Source organism: Panthera tigris, chromosome C1, assembly GCF_018350195.1.
Source record: "Panthera tigris isolate Pti1 chromosome C1, P.tigris_Pti1_mat1.1, whole genome shotgun sequence".
In the NCBI taxonomy this organism is placed as follows: domain Eukaryota; kingdom Metazoa; phylum Chordata; class Mammalia; order Carnivora; family Felidae; genus Panthera; species Panthera tigris.
This window is the reverse complement of record NC_056667.1, coordinates 38,129,665-38,154,546: the sequence shown is the minus strand read 5'-3', so window position 1 is coordinate 38,154,546 and position 24,882 is coordinate 38,129,665. Positions and strand designations below refer to the sequence as shown.

Genomic DNA, 24,882 nt, shown 5'->3' with positions numbered 1-24,882 from the left:
AGATCATGACCTGAGCCGAAGTCACTCAACCGACTGAGCCACCCAGGCGCCCTGCCCTGCTTGCTTTTGACTCTTTCTGTTCCACTCTGCCTTTCTCTTTCTCCCTCCCCGTTGTCTACATTTCTCTTTCTCTCTCTCTCTCTCTGATTCTCTCCCTTTGCCAGTCGCTTCCTATTCTTCTCTCTGCCCCTCCCTCCATTTCTCTCCACTTTTCAAGTTCAAGCTGTTCTCAGCCCCTCCGATGATCTTCCTTTCTGCTCCATCCTGATGGGTTTCTCTTCATATCTTCCTGGCTGTTCGCATCTCTTTCTCTTTTGGTCTCTGCCTCTGCCTCTCTCTCTGTCTCTTCCTCCCTCTCACTGTGTCTCCATGTCCTCCCTCTCTCTGTCTCTCTCTGTCTCTGTCTCCCTCCCACATTCGCAGGCGTCCTCACCTAGGGGTGCATCAGGACTCGCCTGCTATTGGAAAGGACTCTGCAATGACCTGTGCGCCCCCCACGCTACACTTCAGAGAAGGATTCATCTGTTTATCACGCACCTGTCTGCCACCATGGGAGGATGGGGGAAGGAGGCAGAGGCAAAAGATATTTCACTGTCGCATTGTTCTTCTGGCTTTACCTACAGGCCCCTAGACAGGTGCCTCTTAACATTCCAGCAGTGCTGTCAGCCTTGCGGAGGAGAAATCACGTTTCCTTGGCCTACCGCTCTGCAGAATTAATCTTTCCCCTTTAACGATGATCATCTGTTGCTGGCAGGGGCAGGAGTATGAGCAGGGCTATCCAGGCAGGGCTTTCAAAACAGGGAGCCAGTAGGAGTTAAATTTTCTTATTTGGAGGCAGGATGATAGCAAGGAAAGATTTCATGAGGACTAGGACTTTTTCTCTTCCCTGTGTCCCAGAACAGCATCTGGCATGTAAAAGACACTTGCTAAATATATGAATGAATGAATGGGCTTCAGTCCTCATTGTGCCAGTTCTTGATGGGCCTCACTGGACAAGTCACTTCCAAGTTCTCATCTGCGAAATGGGGACGGTAATCAGACCTGCCTGCAGCACACAGCTATGGGGAAAGAGGGAGTGAAATATGGTATCTGATGAGTGGGGCTGGACCTTGGCTCCCTTCAGGGCCGGCCAGGCCAGGTGGGCTCACTGATGGTTCTGGAAGAGTTGCAGAGAGTGAGAAGTGTGGAGATGGTAGCAGAGATGAAGGGGAAGGAACAGGATGGGGAAGGGAAGCCACAGGCCAGGCAGGAAAGCGTGTGTGAGATGCATTCCCTCTGGGGCTGCTCAGGGACGTAGGGAGGACCTTCCTCAGGAAGCTGCCATGTGTCACGAAGGAGGAGTTTTCTGACTCCCTTCAGGGGGAACTCATCCCCAAGGCTGACTACTGTCCCTAGTAGTGGGATTGGGCTGGGCCAAGCAAGAGGCCAAAAATGAAATTGCTGGTCAGGGCTTGTGTTTCTGATGAGGGGGATCCTGATCCTGGGTGCTGGCCAGCTCCTTCACCTCCTCCAAGCCCGCTCAAACCCCACCTTTTCAGTGAGGCTCCTCTGACCACTTTACCTAGTGCGACAATGTGCCCCCTGCCCCCTGTACTCCCCTTACACTGTCCTTTATCTTTATAGCACTTATCACTTTCACTTTCTGGCATTCTCAATAATTTACAAATGTGTAGGATTGACAGTTTGTCTCCCATAACTGGAACAAAAGCTCCATGAAGACAGGGATCCTTGTGAGTTTTGTTTGCTGTATATCCCAAGTGCCTAAAACTACTCGGCATAGAGCAAGTTCTCGGTAAACATTTGTTGAACGAAAGAATTGGGATGGGATTTTTCATAAGTTTATTGTATCGAACACACCACATTAATGCTAGAAAGGACCTGAGAGACTGTACTTTTTACCACAGAGGAGTTAAGCCCAGAGCAGGGAAATGGCCACGGTCACATGGCAAGTTACTGATTGAAACCAGATTGGTCTCTTGATTCCCACTTACGTGCTCATTCGATGCACCAGATCCAGGACCTGAGACAGGAGAACAGAGGGTCCTGCAGCCACTGCCCCTCTCCAAGAGACCTCGGGATGCTGAGAGGAGGAACAGGAGGTGGGGAGCTGGGCAGAGTGGGACATTCATGCCATACAGTCAGCAAGTTTGCGGCTTGCATGATCCCAGAGGACTGGCAGTTCAGAAACCATTTCCATGATCTGCTTCTTTCCCTGTTTCTGCCGTAGGACATGGCTGCTTAGTGTCTCAGTGGCATCTTGAACTCAAACTGACTCCTAGTCTCTTCCCTGAGCCTGCTCCACCACCCTCAGACTTCTGCATTCCCAGTCACCGCACCCCATCCACCCAGCTGCTCTGGCTAAGTGCACAGGAGGTTGCCGTTCACCCCCGCCTCTCCGCAGGCCCCATGACCAACCTGCCAGCTCCTCTCCCAAAACATATATGCCCATCTCCACTGCCTCTGTCCTGGTCCAGACCTCCCTCGTTTTTACCCCGGACCTGCTGCAGTATTCTCCTGGCCCATCTGCCCTGCTCCCACTCTTGCTGCCTTATTTTTAGCACACACAGCAGTGACCTTTTAAAATTATAAATCAGACCGTCTCATTTTCCTGCTTAAAATTCTTCAGCAGCTTCCCATTCTCTTAGAAAATCTAGACTCCTTCAGGTGACCCAGAATAAGGCTCCACGTGATCTCTCCCCTGCCTGTCCCTCTATGCCAGCCCGCTCTCAGACCCTCTCCCCGACCCAAGGACTTTTTCCCACTGCCCCTGTCTGCTCTTTCACACGTCCTCCTCAGGGAGGCCCGCCCACATCCCCTGTCTGAAGCAGAGCCCCATCACTCCCTCTTACAGACCCTGCGCATTTTCATCCTACACTAGTACAATCGCAATTATATCTTTGTTTGGGTTTTTATTGCTTTGTTATCTGTCTCCACTTCTAGACTTAAGAACCATTGTCTTGGTTGTTTTGCTGTGTTTTATTTATTTATTATTGTTTACCACAGTATATCATGAGACTTCCAGACAGCCTGAACATAGCAGTTGATCAATAACTATATATTGAGTGGACAAATGATAGATACGACCACAGACACCCATATCAACTATTTTGAATTGCCTATGGAATAGAAGTTTAAATTCCTTAATTTGGCATTCAAAGCCTCTCCTGATCTGTCCACAGCCTTGCCTTGCAGCCTCACCTTTTGCTCTACACTGAGGTGGCCTGGGCCCTTGAGCCCTCTTCTGTCTTTTTTATGGCCCGGGGTCACATGCCCCGGCCACACTCCGTGCTGCCACTGATCCCATCTCTCTCTTCCTCCCCCTTGCGATTCATCCTTGTGCTTCAAATCTCTGTTATATACCCATTTCCATGAAGCCTTCCACAGTTCCCCCAGTTGGGATTCAATCTCCTTCTACATGTCCATGGAGTTTAGTGTTGGAATGTATAATCACGCTCAAGAGAGGGGAAACGATATGCACCTTGTTAAAAGACCCTCAGGTTCACCTGCTACCTACCTCACTCTCAGGCCACAGGATTCCAGGTCACTTATGCAGGTTTTCCTTCTTTACAGTGTCCTCTTCTGCAAAATATGTGTAGAATGGTACTTTGACCTTGCAGGGTTGTGGTGGGGACTGGTGATAGTAACTACACTGTGCAGCGCACGGGGAGAGCACTAAAATAAACGGTCGTGAAGATGACAAGGCAGCAGCCTGCTCGGTGATATAGTCAGTGGGACATGCTAGTTTCCTCCTCCCGACTGGCCACTGTGCTCATCTAATTCTTCTTTCTCTAACCCCATCCCTGTCACTCTTCCTCCCAGCATACATATGGGACGAGCCCAACGAATGTTAGAATGAATGAATGAATGAATGGGAGTGAACAGCACATGGCCAAACCCTTGTTACCTGTTACAGGGTCCCGGAAGTACCAGAGTTACTGACACCTGCCCCTTAGTTGAAACAGCTCTGAGTGGAAGTCCCCAAATCAGTCTGGGTTTCACACCATCCCAGCCAAGCCCCCCCCCGCTTCTGTGATTTGGGGGTCCTGACCCCACCTGCCATCTGTTCCAACCCCCCACCAGAAACAGATCAGTGAGCCACAGAAGAATATGCGGAAGATGACATTGTCAGCGTCTAGGCTATCCGGCGATGTTTGTTGGCAATGCAAAGTCGGGAGCTCCGCGTTCTCTCTCTCTACTGGGCAATATATTGGAAAGGCTTCAGCCAGAAGAGTTAGTGCCCTCTCCTTGTCTGGGTCCTAAATCCTTGTCCAAAGACAGCTTGTTTTAACTGCAGATGTTTGATTCGTCTCTCCCCTCCTCCCACCCAGGTCCCATATCTTGCTTGACTCAAACAGGGTCGTTGCAGTAAGTAGCCTGGTGTGAGACCTTCAGGATTTGAGGGATCTGTAACATGGTAGGAGAGGGAAAGGGAAAGAGGGTGCCCCAGACAAGTCCACCTTTAAAACCCTGTCTTTCAAACAGGGCTCATCTGAAAACAGTCAGCACTTCACAGGGGAACATTTTACTGGCAGCCTGACTCTGTTTCCTTGCAAGGTTCAAGAGTTTTGCTAACACAGATTTCTTCTAGGGTGGCTTTGAGTCTGGCTGCCAAGGCAGGCTGGGGAGGATGGGCTCACACTTCCCTTGTCCCCCACTGTCTCGCTTATTTCGTCAGCACCCACGTGTCAGTCACGCACCGCAGCACAGGCCCGGTGAGCTGGCTCTTGCTCACATTTCATGGGTGCAGGGACCCAGGCTCAGGAGGACGGAGTTGCTTACAGGAGACTGTTCTAGGGCTCTCCTGCTGTGTAACACACTTCCCCCAGATGGAGCATTTAAAACACCAGCTCTTCCCTCATGCTTTCTGTGGGTCCAAAATTTGCGGAGGGCGCCATCGAATGGTCTTATTCTGGAGGCTGCGACGCAGTTGCTGGAGCGAGAACAGCAGTGTGCTGGTGGCACCGTGGGCTGGCGGGAGTCTCCCTTTGGCCGGGTCTCCGCACAGTGGCAGGGCCTCCACCTGCAACCCCTCTGTGGGCTAGTCTGGGCTGCCTCACAGCATGGTGGCCTCAGCGCAGCAGGACTGCTTGCATGGAGGTGCAGGACGCTAGCTGGAGTAGTCCAGCAGGCCAGGGACAAGTGACATCTCCTTTACTGACCTTGCCTCAGAAGGCCCACAGTGTCACTTTGACCACTTCTGCCATTCTTGTGGTCACAAGTGAGTCACAAGCCCACCCAGGTCCAAAGAGAGGAGACATAGACCACACTTCTCGGTGGAAGGAGGGTCAAAGTCATAGCATAGAATAACACGTGAGCTAGGAAATATCATTGCAGACATTTTTAAAAAATACAATGTGCCATACGCAGAATGTGGCAGAGCCAGGATTTGGATTAGATGCATCTGATTCCAAGATTTCTACTATACTTTTTTAGTCCAGTCCACAGGGACCTCTCCTCTCCTCTGCACCCCTGTAGTCTTACTGTCAGCACACACAGTGGTGATTTGGTCTCCCCAAGCCAGCTGGAGCCTGACTAGGTTAAAAGGAGCAGACCAGGGTCTGCTGGTTGGAGAGGCCATGCCTAATGCCAGCTTGTGAACTCTTTAAAGAAGGGGACAGAGAAGGTCGGTCACATGCAGAGGAAGAAAGCAGGTGGCGGCCCCAGAGCACAGCGAGCCTGCGGCACATCTCAGTGTCATAAACGACTTGTCTGGTGTTTTTCCTCCTCCCACCAGGCACTGGCCTGGGATGACTCAGCCCTTGACAGAAAAGGTGCCTTCAGGATGGGAAACAGCCCAGGGTGGTGGAAGGTTCACTGCTCTGGAGTCAGACATTCCCGAATTGGAGTCCTGGCTCTACCATTGCCTAAGTTAGGCAGCCTTGCACAAGTACCTTAAACTCCCAGAGCAAAAGGGAGATTAAGATGCCTTCCCTACAGGATTGTTTAAAGTGTATAAGTAAACAAAGTAGTAGTGCCATGCCAGGAACATAGTAGGTGCTCCATAAATGCTACTTTCCATGTCCTGGGCCATGTCCTACCCCAGCCTGGGGGCTTCTTGAAGACGGTGGTGAAACTCATTTCACTGTTCCACGAACACTAGTCAGAGCACGGAAGCCCAGCGAGCCCCAGAGGGACAGAGTATGTTCCAAAAGCCAGGAAGAGAGCTTTGAGGTAAGATGACATAGACCCATATCCTGGTTCCTCTCCTTTCTAGTCCTGTGACCTCGGGCAAATTATTTAACTTCTTTGTACCTTGATTTCCTCATCTGTGAAATGAGGAAAAGAATAGTGTCGAAAATTGTGTGAAGATCAAAAAAGGCAGTACATAGAAAAAGCTTAGAATGGTGATTCTAGGTGGTATTGCTGCCTCTATTACTGTTATCATTTTTATTACCAGCCCTCTTTTTTCTGACTCGGTCTCCTTTCAAAGTTGCTCCTTGACGCACACTATTGCAGATATGAAGCTGGGACGGAATGTGGCAAGAACATTTTTGGATTATTATCGGCTGAACCCCCTGGTCGAGAGAGTGGCAATTCCCATGCCGAGGCTGCGGTAAGTGACAGGGAAGAACTGTGTGGCTCACGTTCTGTTGAACCAGCTTTGTGTCCAGGGTCGACTTCCCTTGGCTTCTCTCTGGCCCTCAGTTTCCTATCAGTGGCATGGGAAAGATAATCCCTGCCCTGCCACAGAGTGTATGGGGCAGAAGAACTTAACAGCATGTTTTCTGACTATAAAGTATCGTCACAGTGTCAGACAGTGTGGGGTGGTCGCGTTTCCGGGTCTAACATGGGAGTCCACGGGGATGGGAGTTGTTGGGAACTGAGCGCAGTTATTGTTCTAAGTTAGTCTGGGTGTCTCCATGTGCTTCTTCATCTGGTTGCTCATCCTCTAGAATTCCTATTTCATCTAGGCTCATAAGGTCTCTGATCCTTCCATTTTCACATCTGTACAGTGGGGACGGTGGCACTCACCTGGAAGGTTATTATGAGATGTGTGTTAAAGCACCCTACATATTGTCAGACATACACATATCCCCTTAGAACATGATAGTCCCTCAAGATGCAAAGGTTTAGGGCTGGGAAGGACATACGCCTAAGAAGTTTTACATCAGGTCTTATGGAGTCAATATTTTGGGCCAGTGAGGAGAGAAGGTCAGGGGATAAGTATCCTTCTGGAGAGCTAGACCGGAGCCCAAAGTGCTGGGCATTCCCATGCTTCCTGGAAGTAAGCCCAGTGAGCATTTGGACAGTGACATCCAATGGCATCTGGAATTGTGCTGGCCCTGCCTTACCTCTTGGCCTCATTTCCTACTCTCTAGTGATCCAGCCTCCCTAAAGGACAGAATGATGTCCAACTTACTTCTGCCAGACCAGTCTTCCCACTGACCTTGCCCATGACCTTGTCCATATGCTCTGCTGCCTCAGGGCCTTTGCACTGATGCACCTTCCTCCACACCCTATTATTAAGAAAAACAATATTAATCACTGTTATCTATTGAGCAAAGCACTTTTTGTACATGATCTTATTTATTCCTCATATATATTATATTCCCCATATTACAAACGAGGAAAAGAAAGCTCAGAAAGGTGAAGAGGATTGCCTGAGGTCAAAGAGATTTTGGCAGAGGCAGGATTTGACCTAGGATTTTTTTTCATTCCAAAGCTAGACTAAAATCAGGTTAAGTTCCAGCTTAAGCAGGAAGTCTTTGTCACTATCAGTGTGGGTTCAAATTCTGTCTCAGGCTCATCCTAACTGTGGGATCTTAGGCAAGTTTCTTGGCCTCTTGAAACCTCTCTCTACCATAAAGTGGGGGCAATAACTGAAGTCTCTCAAGATGGTTTTAAAAATTAGATGCAAGCTTGGTATTGTGCCTGGCAGTCCATAGCTGCTCAATAAATGTTTCTGTCTCCTCTGGCTTCTGGGTTGCAACCCCAGATGTCCAAGCAGTTTATCATGGCCTGGCGCAAGTTCCTGGACTCCTCTGGTTGGGCTGGAAGATCTCTCTCAGGGCTACCTTCCACCATGATGTGAGTCCCATGTCTCCACACAGAGTCTACAGAACAACGTACTCTGGCTCATACTGTGTCTCAGATTATTCGCTAATCATCTAGGGTATTTGTGCCCCCCATCCTATTCCTGGTGGATTAAAAACTCCTTCAGGAGGATCATGTCTGTTTCTTCTCTGTGCTTCCACAGTGCCTAGACCGCTCTGAGCCTGCATGCTGAGCCTGTATTCATTCCCTCATTCATTCACTCAGGAAAACCAGCACTTTATGCCAGGCCCTGGGGGGAGAGAGGTGCTTGAATGAGTAAGTGATTAGGGCATGACCCTGCCTGCCTTTGAGGAGCTCACCTCTAGAGTAAAGTGCTCAGTTCATTCTTAGAAGTCATTCTTGATTGGTTAAAGTTCTCAAAAATTCAAAGCTTTAGAACACTCAAAAGAATTCATTTACAAGTTAATTTGGGGATTGTCTCTTTCAGGTCCTCTGTCAGCCTGAATAAAATTATTTTGATCCCTTAGACTTCTTTCTAGCTTGTTGCACTGTCGGTGAAATGGTGTTGACACTGGGGGAGACTAGCAATTGTTCAGGCCCTCTTCATAATGCAGATGAGGAAGCTGAGGCCCAGGGGTCACACAGCACTGGTCACAACCAGGACTAGAGCCCCAGCTCCACAACCCCCAGGCTGCTGTTCTCAGCATCAGTTAGCAAAGAGTTCCTCCAGTTGGCCAGGATGTGGAAACCTAAAACTGGATGGAAAGGATGCAAGGAACTCTCGGGGCCCTGGGTTCAACCTTTCACTGGACCTCTTTGCTCTAAGCTTTGGAGCCTCTTTAGAAAAAAGCTGGAGATTCACTCCTCAAAATTACCAGCCTTGAAGACTTGAGGTAAACGCACCCACCCTTAAATTTAAAACAAAACAAACTCCCTCTCCATCCTCACATCTCACACCCCGGTCTCATCAAACTATGAGTATCACTGAACTCTCAGTTGGTCGGCAGGCCTTGAGAAATGAATTGCCAGGAGGACACAGGCTCTGATTTGGGACTTGAGCTTGTCCCCTTTTTTGGTATTATTTTCCACCCAAGCATCAAATAATATAAGTGGAAGAGTAGTTCTGATTTTAAAGGAAAATTACATGTTTTGACTCAAAATTAATCTTTGTTTTCTCTCATCTCTGTGGATAATCATAATATGTCAGTTTACACCCATGTGCTGGTAGGAGCCTATTGGGTGCCAGGCCACCCTTCAGAGAGGGTCCCTTGGGTGGGTCAGCAGTGTGGACCCAAAAGCATAGCCTCAGGGATGTGGCCTTGATGACCAAAGCTGAGACCACACACTTCTCTGGACCACGGTAACATAGCTACAGAGCTAAAGCTGAAAAGGTCCCATCATGGTGGATGAAAATCAGAAAAAATGAACAGGACAGATGAGCCTCTGTGGGGAGACAGAGCATGAGTGTGGAAGGTGGGCTGGTCTCTGAGTGTGGGGTGGGCTCAGGCTCAGGGACAGGCCGGGAAGGCCGGATCCATGGTGGAGTTTTAATGTGTATGTTGATGGGTGGGAATGATCAGCTATTCAACACACTGGAGCCCACCATGTGCCAGGCTGTGCCCTGGGTGTTAGGGGACATAGAGAGCCCCCACCCATCAGGAGCCTAGATTACAGAGAAAGGCATGTAACATGACAAGATACCAAACAGCGTGGGAAAGTGCTCAGCTACATATCAGGGTATACTCCCTCTCAAAAACCTTCCAAGGCTCCCCATTACCTTCAGGGTAATGTTCCAGTTCCTCTTCTTGCTATTCAAAGCTCTGGCTTACAACTTGAGTTTCATTCACAGCTTGCCAGCACACCTCTTCCCCTGTGAGCACCCTCTCCACCCCATCTGCTTCCTACCACTTTACACCTCATGCTTCAGTATGAACAGATCAACTGCGTCCATGCTTCTATGTCTTTGTTCATCCTTTTTTTCCTCTTCCTGGAATGTTCTTCCATTTTGTCTCTAGATGGTGAATTCCTATATACTTTTCAAGTCCAGTGGAAACATCACACCTCTGCTTCACTGTCCCTGTTCTCCACCTTAGACAGACCTGCTTCCTCTTTACTGGATACCTAACTGCATTTTGCACACACCTGTAGCATTGCATGTCCCATAGAGTATTGTCATGGCACTTTGCACATCTGGCTTCTCCACTAGACAGGTTTCTCCTTAAGGGGCTACGTTGGGTCATTCCTGTATCTTTAGTGCACAGTGCACAGCCTAGCAGGGAGTAAACCCTAAATAAGCCCCAAATGTATGAATTCTAGAATGGTAAAACTGAAGAAGCCCCTAAGAATTATTGACTCAGCCCCTTCACGTTTAGGAAAGAACAGTGACAGCCAACCAGAAATTCCCTTCCCGTCTGGCCAGCATTTGCAGCCAGCAGGACTATCCCAAGAAGGCTTCAGGGAGGAAGTGGGGTTTGAAATTGCTTTTAAAGGACATGTAGCTCTTAAATGGGTGAAACAGAAAAAGGAGAGAGGGTATTCCATGTTGGATATAGGGTGGAAGGCAGGAGGTGAGGCCTAAAAAGACACATTCTGAGGCAATGACATTCTGATGTTTAGAGCAATGGAGAAGGTAAGGAGAAGACCACAAGTTCATTTTTACTCATCCAACACTCCTCAAGCTCCTAATCCATGCCAGGCCTGAATTTTGCTCAGGAGTTCTAGAGAAAGAGCAAATGCATTAAACTCACAATCTAGTGAGAAAAACAGATAGGAAAAGAACTACCTAGAAAATGGTGTGCCAAGGGTGAGGCACAAAGTACTGCAGGAGCCTTGAGGAGGAAGAAGCTTATTTTCTGGGAAGTCTGCTTCCCAAGTGAGTCTGGAGAGGTGGAAGTAGGCATTATAGGAAGAGGAACAGAGGCCCGGATGTATGGGGTATTTGCCTTCCAATGCCTTTTTCTCTCTCTTTGCCCCATCTTCAGTTACAGAAGCTCTTTATCAGTCATTTGCACATTCACACTCCTCCATGGCCACTGCATGCCTTCTCCCATGCCACCATCTACCTAGGGCTGCCCCACTAGTGATTGTACTGAGCTTGCCTCTCCAGGGGAAGTACACCCTCCTTTACCCCCATGAAACCATACCCATCTACTTCTCATGCTCCCTTTGGTATTAAGAACCACAGCCCTCAATGACATATGAATGGCACCCTGTAATTTGCAAAGCTCTCCCCTAACACCCATTTACCAGAGTCTATGAGGCAGGAAGGACATGGGCTCTTTTCCCTATTTTAGAAATGAAGAAACAAAAGATAGAGAGAAGGGAGGGGACTTCAAGAGCACATTGCCTGTAAACAACATTACAAGCGTGTACTCTGGGTTGTAAATGGGTCCTGAGGCCTAGGAGTATCTCATCCATGCTAGACAGCTTTGGCAGGTTAGCTGGGTCCTGCAGTGAGTGGAATTTCCAACAGCGAGGCCTCCTGGTCGAGGAGAGATGTTGGGGCAAGGTGTCCCTTTTGTGTACTGCCACCTTTTACATTTTTACCTTATTCATGACTCCTCAACAATGAAGGAAAATGGGTACCCCAAGGTCAGAGTGTGAGGGGCTCCAGAAAGTTGCTTCTTCAGTCCTAACTCAAACAGCCCAAGAGAGATTCCGTATGTATGGCGTTCACCACTTTCTTTTCGTGCTTTATAATTCTTATTATTTTGTGTATTTTGTGCAACTGTCTCCTTTACTAAATTGTAAGCAACTTGATGACAACATCAATGTCTGACTCATCTTTGTCGTCTCCGGAGGCCATGGGACCATACCTAATATCCAGCACCATGACTTTGTAAATTACAGCAGGCAAAGAGAGACTGCCGTAGGTACATTTACTCATATCATTTCACCTCACAACAGCCCTGCAAGATTGCAATATTTTATCCCCATTTTACAAATAAAGCCCATAGAGGTTAAATAATTTTCCCAAGATAACACCTCTCATACATAGCCGACCTGGGAACTCTGGTGAGTTCTTCCTGGCTCTAAAGCCTACCCTTTCCACTGCAAACAAATCTTAGTCCAATACATGAATGAATGGCACATCAGCTCATCAGCCAACAGCATAACAAACAAGGTCCTATATGAGGGAAAATGCAAAAATGGATAAAACTTGGTCCCTGTCTGCAAAGGAGCTCATAGTCTAGCAGGTGAGCCTAACAGAGAGAAGGCAGGTACTGAAGAGTAGTGTTAAGGGCATTGTGTTGGGTGCTCGGTCCTGAGACTCAAGTATGCATCCATCCATCTAGCAGTCCTTTGTTGAGTTTTGATGCCTGCTTTGAACCAGACCCTGGGTTGGGTTTCTGGGACACAGAGAAGAGGAAGACAAGCCACTGCTCCCAGGAAGTCAAAATTCAGTGGGGGAGATAGACACGCACAGAAAAGATTTCAATCTGGTGTATATATGTGCTGTCTTTCTTCTCTCTTTCTGTTATCTCCTCTTTGCAGGAAAGAAAAGCCCCCTCCCTACAAGTACCCACTCACGCGGGGCCCAGCCAGGAACCACCCCAACGGCAAAGGGGACAAGAAGAGCTCAGTGAACCACAAAGACCCTTCAAACTCTTTTTAAGGACATGGAGTCCAGGGAGGTCTTGTGGAGGCGGGAGCATGCATTTTCTGCTGGGGCATGAAATTAATCACCCTTCTCTAGTTTCCAAAATAAGGGGTGTGAGATAATGAATAAGCTAGGGAAAGGGAAGGAAAATATGAGAAATTTCATCATCAGTTTTCCCTTTTACCAATGGAAAATCAATTGTGGGACTTCAGCGTAAGGCTCAGGAACAAAATAGGAGGCTCAAACCACGCAAGTACAGATGCTATTTTCCACAACACAGAGATCCTCACAGGAAGAGGAAAAGCTACACACCCCTTTTGAGAGGTTTGTCACATCTCAGGTCAGTCCTTTTGAAGCCCCTTTACCTTTTAAAGTTGTAGAGCTACTTTGGGACTAGGTGACGGTTGTTTACAGTTTTAGAAGTGCACTGTCCATGCTCACTGATCCAAAACACCATCAACAACACATACAACCCAAAGACGAATGTACTGCTGGGAACAATGGGACAGAATTTTTGAAATCGCAGCGGTCTGAGGCATATTGTCACTGTGCCTATCAGCTGCATGCATTTCCCAATGACCTGGGGAGCTTAACTGAAACCTTAGCTCCAAAGACAAAAAGTATTGGTCACTGCTTCCAAAAGGTCTATCATGGTTCACATCGCCAGATTCCAGTGTCACACCTGGCCACTGAAGACGTGGGCATGGATACTCTGCGATGGGGGGAGGCTGGTCGCCAGGTAAAGGAGATGTAGAAGGCAAGAGAATGCCCCCTCCCCCACCCCCCCGCCAAGGCAAGGGGATGATAAAATAAATCAGCAGCAGTAGCAATTCCCAAGGTGGGAAAGCTAAATCTTGTGCATTTTTCTAAAGAGTAAAGTGCCTTTGTATGATGAATGGGTCCAGGGGAGTCTGCTCCCTTCCTGTCTGTGAAGCAGCAGGCTGAGTCACCATGACAGCCTGCTAATTAAAATGACCTCCCGGAAATGAGGATTTGGAGATAGGGAGAGGAAGGGAGGCTCAAGAGAGATAGGGCCTTTAGCACAAAGCTCCAGTTAAGCATTCTTTTGCTTTGGGTTGGAGATTTTTAAAGTTTGTTGCAAAAATGGAAAGCAAAGCTTATTCTCTCTTTGCTTATTGGTTTTCAGAAATGATAACAAAGAACCACATGTTAGTTGGCTACAAATGTTGTGTTGTATATACAGCTTCTCCTCTGGGTTCTTATTGTCCAGAGGGACACAAATAAAGTGGTTTATGCAGCTCTTCTGTTGCTCTGAACGTTCTTGGCGCCCTTCCCTTTAGGTCTTCCACTCCCACAAGAACCAGCCAGCCAATCCATTCTGGTGTAACTCGCACTTTGCTGTCAGGGTCTCTGTCATCAGGATGAGGATGAACAGTCAAGACTTGACTTTCCAGCAGTTCCTGTGTCAGAGTCCTGGGGAGTTTAGCTGAGTGCAACCAGCTCAATGTGAGCCAAGAGCATGGCAGGTCTTTCAGAAATGACAGCGTCTCTGGAGACAGCATGAACAGAGGCAGGCTGCAGAAAATAGGCATGGTGACAGTCCAGATCTATTTTTCCTGGTCAGACTGTTTCCATAATGTTGTGGCCATATTTAGGCCCCCCACTTTTTAAAAACTGCATTCATTAACTGGATCACAGGCCTCACAACCCCAGGCATGCTGGCGGGCTAAAACTCTCGGATCTGACTCTGCATCCAAACCCTGTTTCTGTCTTTTAACATCTGTGTGATCTTGGGCAAGCTATTTTATCTGTCTGAATCTTAGTTTCCTCACCTGTAAGACGGTAACAGTGAGACCTGCCGTATTACAGTTGTTACGTAGGTTTAACAAACTGAGGGCTGGGAAGTGTCAGCAAGGGTGGTCAATAAGTGACAGCTGTATTATTTGGGATATGACCAAGATGGTGAGGTGTCTGCACATGATTTCCCATTGAAAACAGATGAGGAGATGAGCTGTTTATCCCTGAGATGAAAAATAAGAGGGAGCGGAAGTAGGAAAGTGAGATCACAATGTCCAAAAAGCTGAAAGAACATCTTGGACGTTCTTTTTGTCCAAAAGAAACAAACCTGTTCTGTGTTGCCAAAGGTAAGAACCAAATCCAGGGAGGTAGTCTCAATAAGACAGATGTCAGCTCAAAATATGAGGAAAACTTTCTAGCGAATAGTTTCTGGCCAATGGATGGGCTTTGTAGGGAGACGGCAAGCTCCCCGTTATCAGATGTGTGCAAACAGTCTTAATGAACATCTTTCGTGGAAGAAATGGAAGGGGCTCCTTCCCTGGGAGGATGCTGGATGTTCTGTGGCATCATCTCCTGGTCTATAATTCTGGAGGGGAATGGCATGAGGCAGGTGGTTACATTCTTGATGTCAAAGAATGGAGTTTACAGTATAAAAAGTATCATCTAATGCTAAACAAATGATATTAAATGTCTCTGAATTACAGCACATGGACCCTGCTAACATTTAGAATTCCTTAAGAGGGAATAATGCATAGCTATGAGGCAGACTGTAGGATATGTTTGCAATAGGATTACTGCTTCCTTCCATTGGTGGAGCAGAGAGGAAAGGGCTATCCAAGAGACCAGGGGTTGCCAGTGGACCTCCCTGTGACCTTGGCCTGTTCAGCAACTCCCAGCTTTCTTGGACCAAGTTATAACTATGGTCTTACGTTACACAGGAAGGTTTTCAGCAAGGAGATAGACAGAAGACAGCAACCATCTGGCAGGTGAATCAGCCAGAAGCTACTAGCTGCCCCACCCCAGCAGGGGGCGCTCCAGCCTCTCTTCTTGCCTGCTCACCCTCATCTCTGCATCCAGACACAAGTGGGTAGAAAAGGCTACCGACCCAGTGTTCTGAGTAAAGAGAGATATCTCCGCCAAAAGGAAGGGTGGAGAGGGAGAGACATACTGGTCTTCTACCTGGCCCTCACACATTTTTCCATGAACACTGCCAACTTTGTTATCCTCTAGACCGAGGCTCAGAGACAGGACTAAAGGTCTATTTATTGTCAAAAGCTATGGTAGGCAAGCCAGAGGCCACCCAGATTCATTGTGCAGAAGCTCACAGCAGATGCTGAGTCACCCGCCTCTGGTGACAATGCCCGCGGCAGGAGGGGACCTTTAGCTCACAGATTTCCCGGTTGCCTTTGGGGCAGGGGCACAGGATGAGCTTGAGTCCTTTCCAATGATAAATGACATACCTAAGACCTACGTAAGAGGACTCTGGCTCATTTTCCTAAGTAGTAAGAGTAATGCCAACCATGGAAGTCTGGAGTGATTAACATTCATTGAGCCTCAATTCATACACCTGCCGAGTATTTATTGGGCATTTGCTGTGTGCTACACATTGTGCTAGATGCCTTTGCATCCATTGTCTTATTTAATTTTCCCAATGGTCCCTTGAGGTATCATTTTTTCACTTTGCCCAGGTGAGAAAATTGAGGCTCCTAAAAGTAAAATCCTTTGTTGCCATTCATCTTGGCTAGTGAAAATCTCGATTCAAAACCAGCTCCCTTTCTACTGCTCTATACTGGGCCCTCTCCATTGGTCTCTAGGGAAAATCAGGTCAAAACAGGAGAACAGGTGGAAGCAGAATAACAAGTGACCAATGGTATCACTTAGATGTAGCAGGGAATGGGGAGAGAGGCAGGAAATACGTAAGTTTCTAGGTTGGGTGTATGAGTAAGAATTCCAGGACTTTTTAGCACCTGTTGCTGAAACCTTGTCTTCTTCCTGTCTCTCACTCCCACACACCTGCCTGAGTTCATGCTGAGCACACCCAACAAGGTAGGGTTTGGGCAAGTGGCCCATTTATCACTTGACATGCAGAGACTTCTATATCTCCCAGGGCTTCTGGAAGCTCAGCTAGGTAGTCGTTGCAGGACCCATCCAGGCACCCTCTGGGTTACTAACCCCATGCAGATAATCTCCTTTCTTCTGGAGTGTGTGAGCTGACCCTACAGTGTCCCCCAATTGTTCAGAAATCTTTCACTGAGTCCTGCCTCCTGAGCATTTTAAGGGCACCAAGAGTAGAGATCCTTTCCTCATGACTCAGCTTAGCCAGAGGGGCACCAGAGCAGACAGAAGAAGGGAGACGTTATAATGTCATAAGAGCAGCCTGGGTTTAAAAACTCAGATAAACCAAATGTGAATCCCAGCTCTTCTATTAACTAGCTGTATGGCTTTGGGAAAAGAATTTAACCTCTTTAAGCCCTGGGAAGAATAATCTAACCCCCCTAGTTATTGTGGGGATTAATGTAATGAAATCTATGTACAACAGAATATCTGTAGTTAATACTGTATTGTGCACCTAGACATTTGTTAAGACAGTAGAGCTCATGTTAAGTTCTTATAGCAACAGTAACAACAACAACAAAAACAAAAAACAACAAAAAAGAGGCACAAGGAAACTTTTAAAGGCAATGGACATGTCCATTACTTTGATTGGAGCTGGTATCACAGATGCTTGCATATGTGCAAACTCATCAAATAGTATACATTAAATTTGTGCAGTTTTTATATATCAATTATACCTCAATGAAGGTTGTCTAAAAACTATAATAACATCTATAAAATATCTGGCATAGAGTAGAACTCTTTCCCCAAAACACCTCCATCCCTATTTGCCCCTTACTTGCTTGCTAAGGTTGAAAACCCCTTCTCTTGGAGCCGAAAATTCTGTTTATGCTCCACTGACATACAGACAGGGGTAAAAATTCTTCCTGAGTAGAGGACAGGGGTGAGAGAAGTGTCCAGAAAAGTGACAGTCACGCTGAGGGATCAGCGTCAGGCCACGGACCTAGGTTTTATTCGTCATCGTGGCTTCAGCATTAACAGAGATCATGCACCAGGGGCTGTGCTCACTGAGTGTGGAATGAACAAATGTTGGGAGTGGGGTAGTGGCAAAGGCCCTGAACCCGTGAGGAAGAGGAGAGAGGCTTTGTAAGTTAAGGCTCTGAAAAGAGGGGAAGATAGTGTTGGGCACAACAGTCCCAAACCTGAATTGAGGCAGGACTGGCAAAACTAAAAAGAGAAAAGAGTATAGGTTCTGCAAGATATCTTGTTTTATTAAAATAACAAAAGATTTTTAGCAGGATGTATTAGAGGCCCTTTCTGTGTTGTCTGTGATTTGCACGCACCTTCTCAGGGATGGTCTCTGAAGTTCACACCGATGTGCTGTGCTGGCTGCAACTCAGACCTCCCTGAGCATTCTCCCCTCTGTTAGCTCTTCCCGCTGTCACCCAGCTCCCGGCACTTGCGGTAAGCACAGGGCTTACTCCCCATCTTGCAGATGAAGAAACAGATCAGTGCAGTAAAGTCCCCTGACTGTGGTCCACAGCTGGGAAATAAGTAGGACAGGGCCAAGGCAGCAGCCCGCCTCTGCCACACCCCACTGTCCTTTGGTTCAATGCCAAACCTCAGTGCTAAGCCTGGCCAGTTCAGAAAGTTATCCTTGTGACGCCTCTTCTAGCTCCTTGATGCTCAGAATTTGCTTGTCCCCAAAGACCTGGGGTCTATTTTTGGCTGACCTTATGTCAATCTTAAATCCAAATCTGCTTCTCTCCCTGGCATCGTCTGTCTGGGTTAATGTCTTCTCCCACCTAGTCGCCCCAGCCAAAAGCCTTGCCATTGGCTTAACTCCCTTCTTTTCCTCTCCCCGCGCAGCCAGCCAGGCCCCAAAGCCCGCTGCTTCTGCCTCTATGATATGTCTGCCTGCAAGCGGTGTAAGGGAGTGACTCTGGAGTCCCTAGACTTGAGATTTAATCTCAGCTCCACCACTTGCAATTTTTGCCTTGTGAGTCATTTAAAGCAGTTTACTTTCCTCATCATTAAAATGGAGAAACACTTGCGACAGGCTTGCTGTGCATCTTCCTTCCACTCCCCTTGCCTTCCCATTCACTCCCTCCCGTTCACTCCCGCCATCAGGTCCTACCTGAATTGCTGTAACAGCCCCTCTTTCCCCATCCTGCCTCCCGATGCTGTCCTGCTAACTTCCTCACTCTCTCTCCAGAGGTGCTTACAGGATCTCTATAAAATGTGACCCCACGTTTGTGGCACCTCTTTCAGATCAATTGTCTAAGTCAGGAACCTGGATGTCATCCTAATTTTGTGCCTCTCAACCTCCCTTCTGATCAGCTGCCACATCCTGATGGTTCAGTCTGTTCAGTGTCTCTCAGATCCATCCACCATTTCTACTCTTCTTAACTAAAGAAAATTCTTCTCGTCATTCAAGACTTAGCTCGGATATCCCAGCTCCGTGGCATCCACCCCAGTCCCCTCAGTTGGAATTAAGTCCCTCCTTTCCTTGTGTCCCCAGCACTTATGTCTCTATTTATCAGTTATTGCACTACCACGACTCTCCTCTCCCCCAGTATCGTTTCATTTCTTAGAGAGCAGAGATTGGGTTTTTCTCATCTCTGTACCCCTTGTAGCGCCTACCACAACTCCAGACACATCAGAGGCACTCAGTGTGAGTGTAGCAGAATAAAAGAGAGAACGAGTCTCAGATCCCAAACACCATCCTGAGCGTCTCCTCATAACTGGATCCTGATTACAGACTCCTCTTCCCAAAGCACTGAGCTCTTGGAGACGTTCCGCTGCTCAGACTTCCTCCGTGGCTCCCTTTACCTGTGGGACAGAGTTCCAACTCAGCACGAAGGGCGGCGTGGTGTGGTGGAGCGAGTGCTTTGGACCTGGAGTCCTGGACAGTCTTCAAGGCCACACTCACTGCGGGAAGATGGAGGAAATAGATTTGCTTCCTCTCTAGTCCTTTCTTGATGGCCAGATTCTTGTTCAGAGCTCAAGGCAATTGGACCATTTTTTCTTACAGCAACAAAGACAACTATTGTTGCTGCTGCTACTGCTGTCACTACTACCACCATCTACTACTACTGCTACTACTACTACCACCACCACCACCACACCGCTACTGCTGCTGCTGCTGTTACTACCACCATCTACTACTACCACTGCTACTACCACTAGTACTACTGCTGCTACAACTACTACTACCACCACCATCTACTATTACTACTACTGCTACTACCACCACCACCACTACTGCTGCTACTACCACCACCACCACCACACCGCTGCTGCTGCTGCTGCTGCTACCACCATCTACTACTACTACTGCTACTACCACTAGTACTACTGCTGCTACAACTACTACTACCACCACCACTACTGTTGCTGCTGCTACTACTACCACCATCATCTACTATTACTACTACTGCTACTACCACCACCACCACTACTGCTGCTACTACCACCATCTACTACTACCACCATCCACTACTACTGCTGCTACTACTACCACCACCACTACCACCACCAGCACCACACCGCTGCTGCTGCTCCTGCTGCTACTACCACCATCTACTACTACTACTACTACTGCTGCTACAACTACTACTACCACCACCACTACTGCCGCTGCTACTACTACTAACACCATCTACTACTACTGCTACAACCACCACCACCAGTACTGCTGCTACTACCACCATCTACTACTACTGCTACTACTACTACCACCACCACCACCACACCGCTACTGCTGCTGCTGCTGTTACTACCACCATCTACTACTACCACTGCTACTACCACTAGTACTACTGCTGCTACAACTACTACTACCACCACCATCTACTATTACTACTACTGCTACTACCACCACCACCACTACTGCTGCTACTACCACCACCACCACCACACCGCTGCTGCTACCACCATCTACTACTACTACTGCTACTACCACTAGTACTACTGCTGCTACAACTACTACTACCACCACCACTACTGTTGCTGCTGCTACTACTACCACCATCATCTACTATTACTACTACTGCTACTACCACCACCACCACTACTGCTGCTACTACCACCATCTACTACTACCACCATCCACTACTACTGCTGCTACTACTACCACCACCACTACCACCACCAGCACCACACCGCTGCTGCTGCTCCTGCTGCTACTACCACCATCTACTACTACTACTACTACCACTAGTACTACTGCTGCTACAACTACTACTACCACCACCACTACTGCCGCTGCTACTACTACTAACACCATCTACTACTACTGCTACAACCACCACCACCAGTACTGCTGCTACTACCACCATCTACTACTACTGCTACTACTACTACCACCACCACCACCACACCACTACTGCTGCTACTACCACCACTACTGCTGCTGCTACAACCATCTACTACTACCATCATCTACTACTACCACCAACACTACCACCACCACCACCACCACCCCGCTACTGCTGCTGCTGCTACTGCTACTACCACCATCTACTACTACTACTGCTACTACCACTAGTACTACTACTACTACCACTATTACCACCACCACCACCAACACCACCGCTGCTGCTGCTGCTCCTGCTACTATTGGTGCTGCTGCTCCTACTACTGCTACTACTATTCTTGTTCACCTACTACTACTGCGATAACTACTACTATGATGACGACTGTGACTACCACCCCCACCACCACCGCAACTACTGCCGCGGCCGATCTAAGGCGAGGGCTCCTGTCTCTGCTGCCGCTGCTCTGCCCTTCCCGAGCACCCGCTCAGTCCCAGGCCCTGCACGGTTGCTTTGTCTTCCGCGGTCTCACAACAACTCCCAGGAGCAGCTCAGGAGGTGAAGGAATCTGGCCGCCGAAGTGGCAGCGCCTGGATGTCACCAGCCTCCGGGGCTTCTGTTCTTTCCATTTTCCCTCCACCTTTTTGTGTGCTGTCCCAAGACTGGCAAGACAATGGATATTTAATTACGTAAAGCGTTGGTTTATAAAAAGCCTCCGGGAGCTCACTGGCTCGTGTTTGTTCCCGTCGTGGCCTCCTTTTGCCTATTCCTCTGAGCCCAGCTCTAGCATTCTCCTCCGTAGCTGGATGCCCCTGCGTGTCCTCCAGGCCGGAGTCTCTTCGTTTGAACAACTGCCGAAGTGTCTTAACAGGCAGAGGGGGAGCTACCCTTGGACTTGTAATGGCAGGAGAGATGTCGGCCTGGGGTAGTAGAGAGGAGGCCTAGCCCCTCTGTTAGCACACCCCTGACCCTATTCCTGCATTAAAAAGCAGGGACTGGTCACCAGCAACAAGCATTTGTCCTTCTAAATATCCCAAAGACTTCCTCTCCCTCCACCCCAACCCACTCCCCACCCCCAGAAATCAAACTGTAAAGTCAGAAGGCTTTAAAGACACAGCCATTAGGAAACCGGTTCTGCTCCCAGCTCTGATACTGTCTGGCCGTGTGACTTTACATAAACGTCTTGCCCTGTCTTGAGTTATCCCGGAGCTTCGACTGGTTTCAGTTTCGTATTCTTTGATACGGGAGCATAGTCCTCAATCAACCTACCCCTGGGTATTGTGAGGATCCGGACAGGATGAATGGGAAAGTACAGTACTGTGAAAAAATATTTCCTACTATTTTCTCCCCTGCTAAGAACTAACATCTTATAAAGTTTCCCTCTTGGTCTATGCCTTGCCTTTGACCTGGGTCATCCTGCCATTCATTCATCCAACAAAATATACTTATGTTTGCCAGTCGTTTCCCATTCCTCTGCGGCCCTGATGCCTACCTATCCTTCAAGACTCCTCCTCCAGGAAGTCTTCCCTGATCTTCCAACTCTCATAGATAACTCTTCCTCTGAGCTGCTAGAGAACTATTGTCTAAACATCTCATCTGGCACTTAGTAATAGCTTTGTATTTCACTTTTCTTGTGTATCAGCTCTATCTTCCCAGCTCAACTTTGCATTGTTCTTAGGGTCTCACTCGCTCAGGTCCCAAGGCCAAGCACAAGGCCAGGCAGAGAGTGACCCTTCCCTGAGAGTTTGCAGTATGCTGTTGCTGCTGCTGCTGCTGGGAATGAAGCTGGGGGTGGCTTCTCTGAGCAGAACATTTCTGTAAGGCTGATGCCCACCCCTTCTCCCTTCCTCTAGAAGTTCGTAAATAAGGGCAAGCCCAGACACCTCTGGGCAGAGTGGAACAAACCTAGCTTACAGGCCCATACAGGAAACTGTCGGACTTTAAGGCTAAGGGCATCCATGAGAAAGAGAAAAAGAAAGAGGGATGGGGAGAGGCTGGGAGAGGTGAAAGAGAGAAATCAATTATGTAGGATTTGAGAGAGAGAGAGAGAGTACTTATATATTTACATTGTGTGTAAGGCTTTTATAACTTTTTAATGTTTGGGTATGAAAATGCATGGTTTTTCATAGTTGTGAATGTTTATGCGTGCTTTACTGAATATAAGTGACATATCATTGCAGATTCTAAGCACATTTTTACATCAACTCCTACTCAGAGGTCCTAGGTTAAGTTTTTGTTTGAAATTCGATCCAATCTCTCAACATTTCATTCATATTAATGGGTCACTGCCTATGCCCAGCCTCCCTGGGACTGTGCCCAGCAGGATGTCAAGGCCACCTTTCCTTCCCAGTCACAGGGAAGGCTGATGTGGATCCCAGCCAGCCCAGTCCCTGGGGTGGGAAGCTCGCCAAGATCCCTCTGCCTGACCCTGTCAGGGGGTGAGCTCATGTTTAGATCTCTTCCCTGTATCTCAGCCTTGGCGTTCCTGTTTCTCTCTTTCTCCTTCTTCAGGCCAGCCTTGATTAAAGGTAAACAAAACAACGCTGGTGTGGTGTGGTGTTAGGAAGGAAGAGGCTGCTCCCTTAACTCCCCGCTCCCGGCACCTCTCCAAATTTCTCCCAGACTGCTGAATGCTGTGGCTCCAGCACGCTTGTTTCTGTTCCATTTTAGAAGCACTCACTGAGGGTCTGCTCTAAGCAGAGCTGAATACTGAGTGGTGGTCCGAATGGAGGTACACAGCTGTGAAATAAATACTTCATTGCTCTGGCCCATAGAGCAGCTCCAGGAGGCTGGAGACTCTGACTTTGTTGAAATGCAAATACGCAGGATGGGGACTTTCCTGCATGAAGCCTCGTTCATCACGCATGCCTAAATTCATTCTTTAGTAAAGTTTAACATTTATTCTTTCATTCTTTTGTCCATTCATTCATTCATTCATTCACCCTTAGGCAGGGCAAGTGGTTTGTTAGAAACCTAGAAACCTGGATTCAAGCCTGAGTTAGCGGCCATCATCTTTGCCCTCTGAGCCTCAATCTTACCTGTGGAATGGAATGAAAGAATGATTTCTGGGGAGCCTGGGTGGCTCAGTCAGTTAAGCGTTTGACTCTTGATCTCAGCCCAGGTCTTGAGCTCAGGTCTTGAGTTCAAGCCCCACGTTGGGCTCCGCAATGGGCATGGAGCCTACATTTAAAAAAGAAAAAAAAAAAAGGACTGATTGCTCTTCCTGATTCACAGGATTACATTCAGGAACTTCAGGGGAAATGGCTGTAGTGAACATCCTCTGTATACAGCCATTCTACATACAATAGGAGGGGAGGAGGGCAAGGGACTTTGAAATGATGCATTAGATAGAGCCAGAAATGGAAGCAAAAAATATCTAATTCCAGTCCCCTAGCATTTACACTTTAGAAAAGTCACTCTCCCTCTCTAAGCCTGTTTGCCCATCTATAAAATGAGCCTGTTGAAGTAGACGATCACTGAGGAGTTTTGCCATTTGGGGGGTTCTAGGAACTCCTCCTCCTAATCCAATCTCCTACCCTGAAAGATGGTCTCATAGTGACCTTGGAAACACATCAAGTTGCTAGATACTAATGCTATAGGCAGGATGTCTAGGTAGTAAATCTTCATACTTGGCTCAGCAGCATGGTGGTGATGCCGGCTTCCCAAAGATTCTCTCTGCCCTCAGACCTGATGCTGAACCAGACACCTCTGGAGAGATGAGACCAGCGGGTGACACGGCAAACCTTGCATACAGAAGGTGCAGTGCTGCGGACCTAATTAACATCACCGTGTAATAGACACCATGGAGCACGCTTGAGCTGCCTGACAGAATAAATAAAGCAATGCTTTATCTTAAGTCTTGGTTAACAGTGAGTAACAGACTTGTGCATTATTTACTACACTTCACTGCACAGACCTGCTATGGCGGCCCTAGACCCCGTGAGAAGGCACACCCTGATTTCAAGGGTGTGCATTATAAATTGCTTGCCAAGCAACTGGAGTATTGGGACCCTGCGGGTGTTAAAATAGACCTGTGTGAAGAGGTGGGCACAAGAGTGTGGCTCTGATGTCTGACAGATCTGGCTGAGATCAGCTCTGCCACCATGTGACCTTGAGCCACCTCTGTGAACTTCGGTCTCTTTACTTACAAAATAGGAT

The 24,882-nt window shown here is 47.9% G+C and overlaps 1 protein-coding gene across 4 annotated transcripts in view; it reads left to right on the top strand.

Annotated features, from left to right (window-relative positions):
- The window catches only part of LOC102965268 (BEN domain-containing protein 5), a 1,451,018-nt gene extending 1,426,467 nt beyond the window's left edge, over nt 1-24,551 (top strand). The window contains exons 12-13 of one of the 4 annotated variants that reach the window (XM_042997075.1): nt 6,457-6,553; nt 24,410-24,551. In XM_042997075.1, the coding sequence (XP_042853009.1) occupies nt 6,457-6,553; nt 24,410-24,518 (206 nt within the window). In that variant the 3' untranslated portion in view covers nt 24,519-24,551. Of the gene's footprint in view, nt 1-6,456; nt 6,554-7,936; nt 8,151-12,489; nt 13,857-24,365 lie in introns of those variants that run through there. The other 3 variants (XM_042997077.1, XM_042997073.1, XM_042997076.1) reach the window with 3 other exon arrangements.
- The last annotated feature ends 331 nt before the right edge of the window (nt 24,552-24,882 follow it).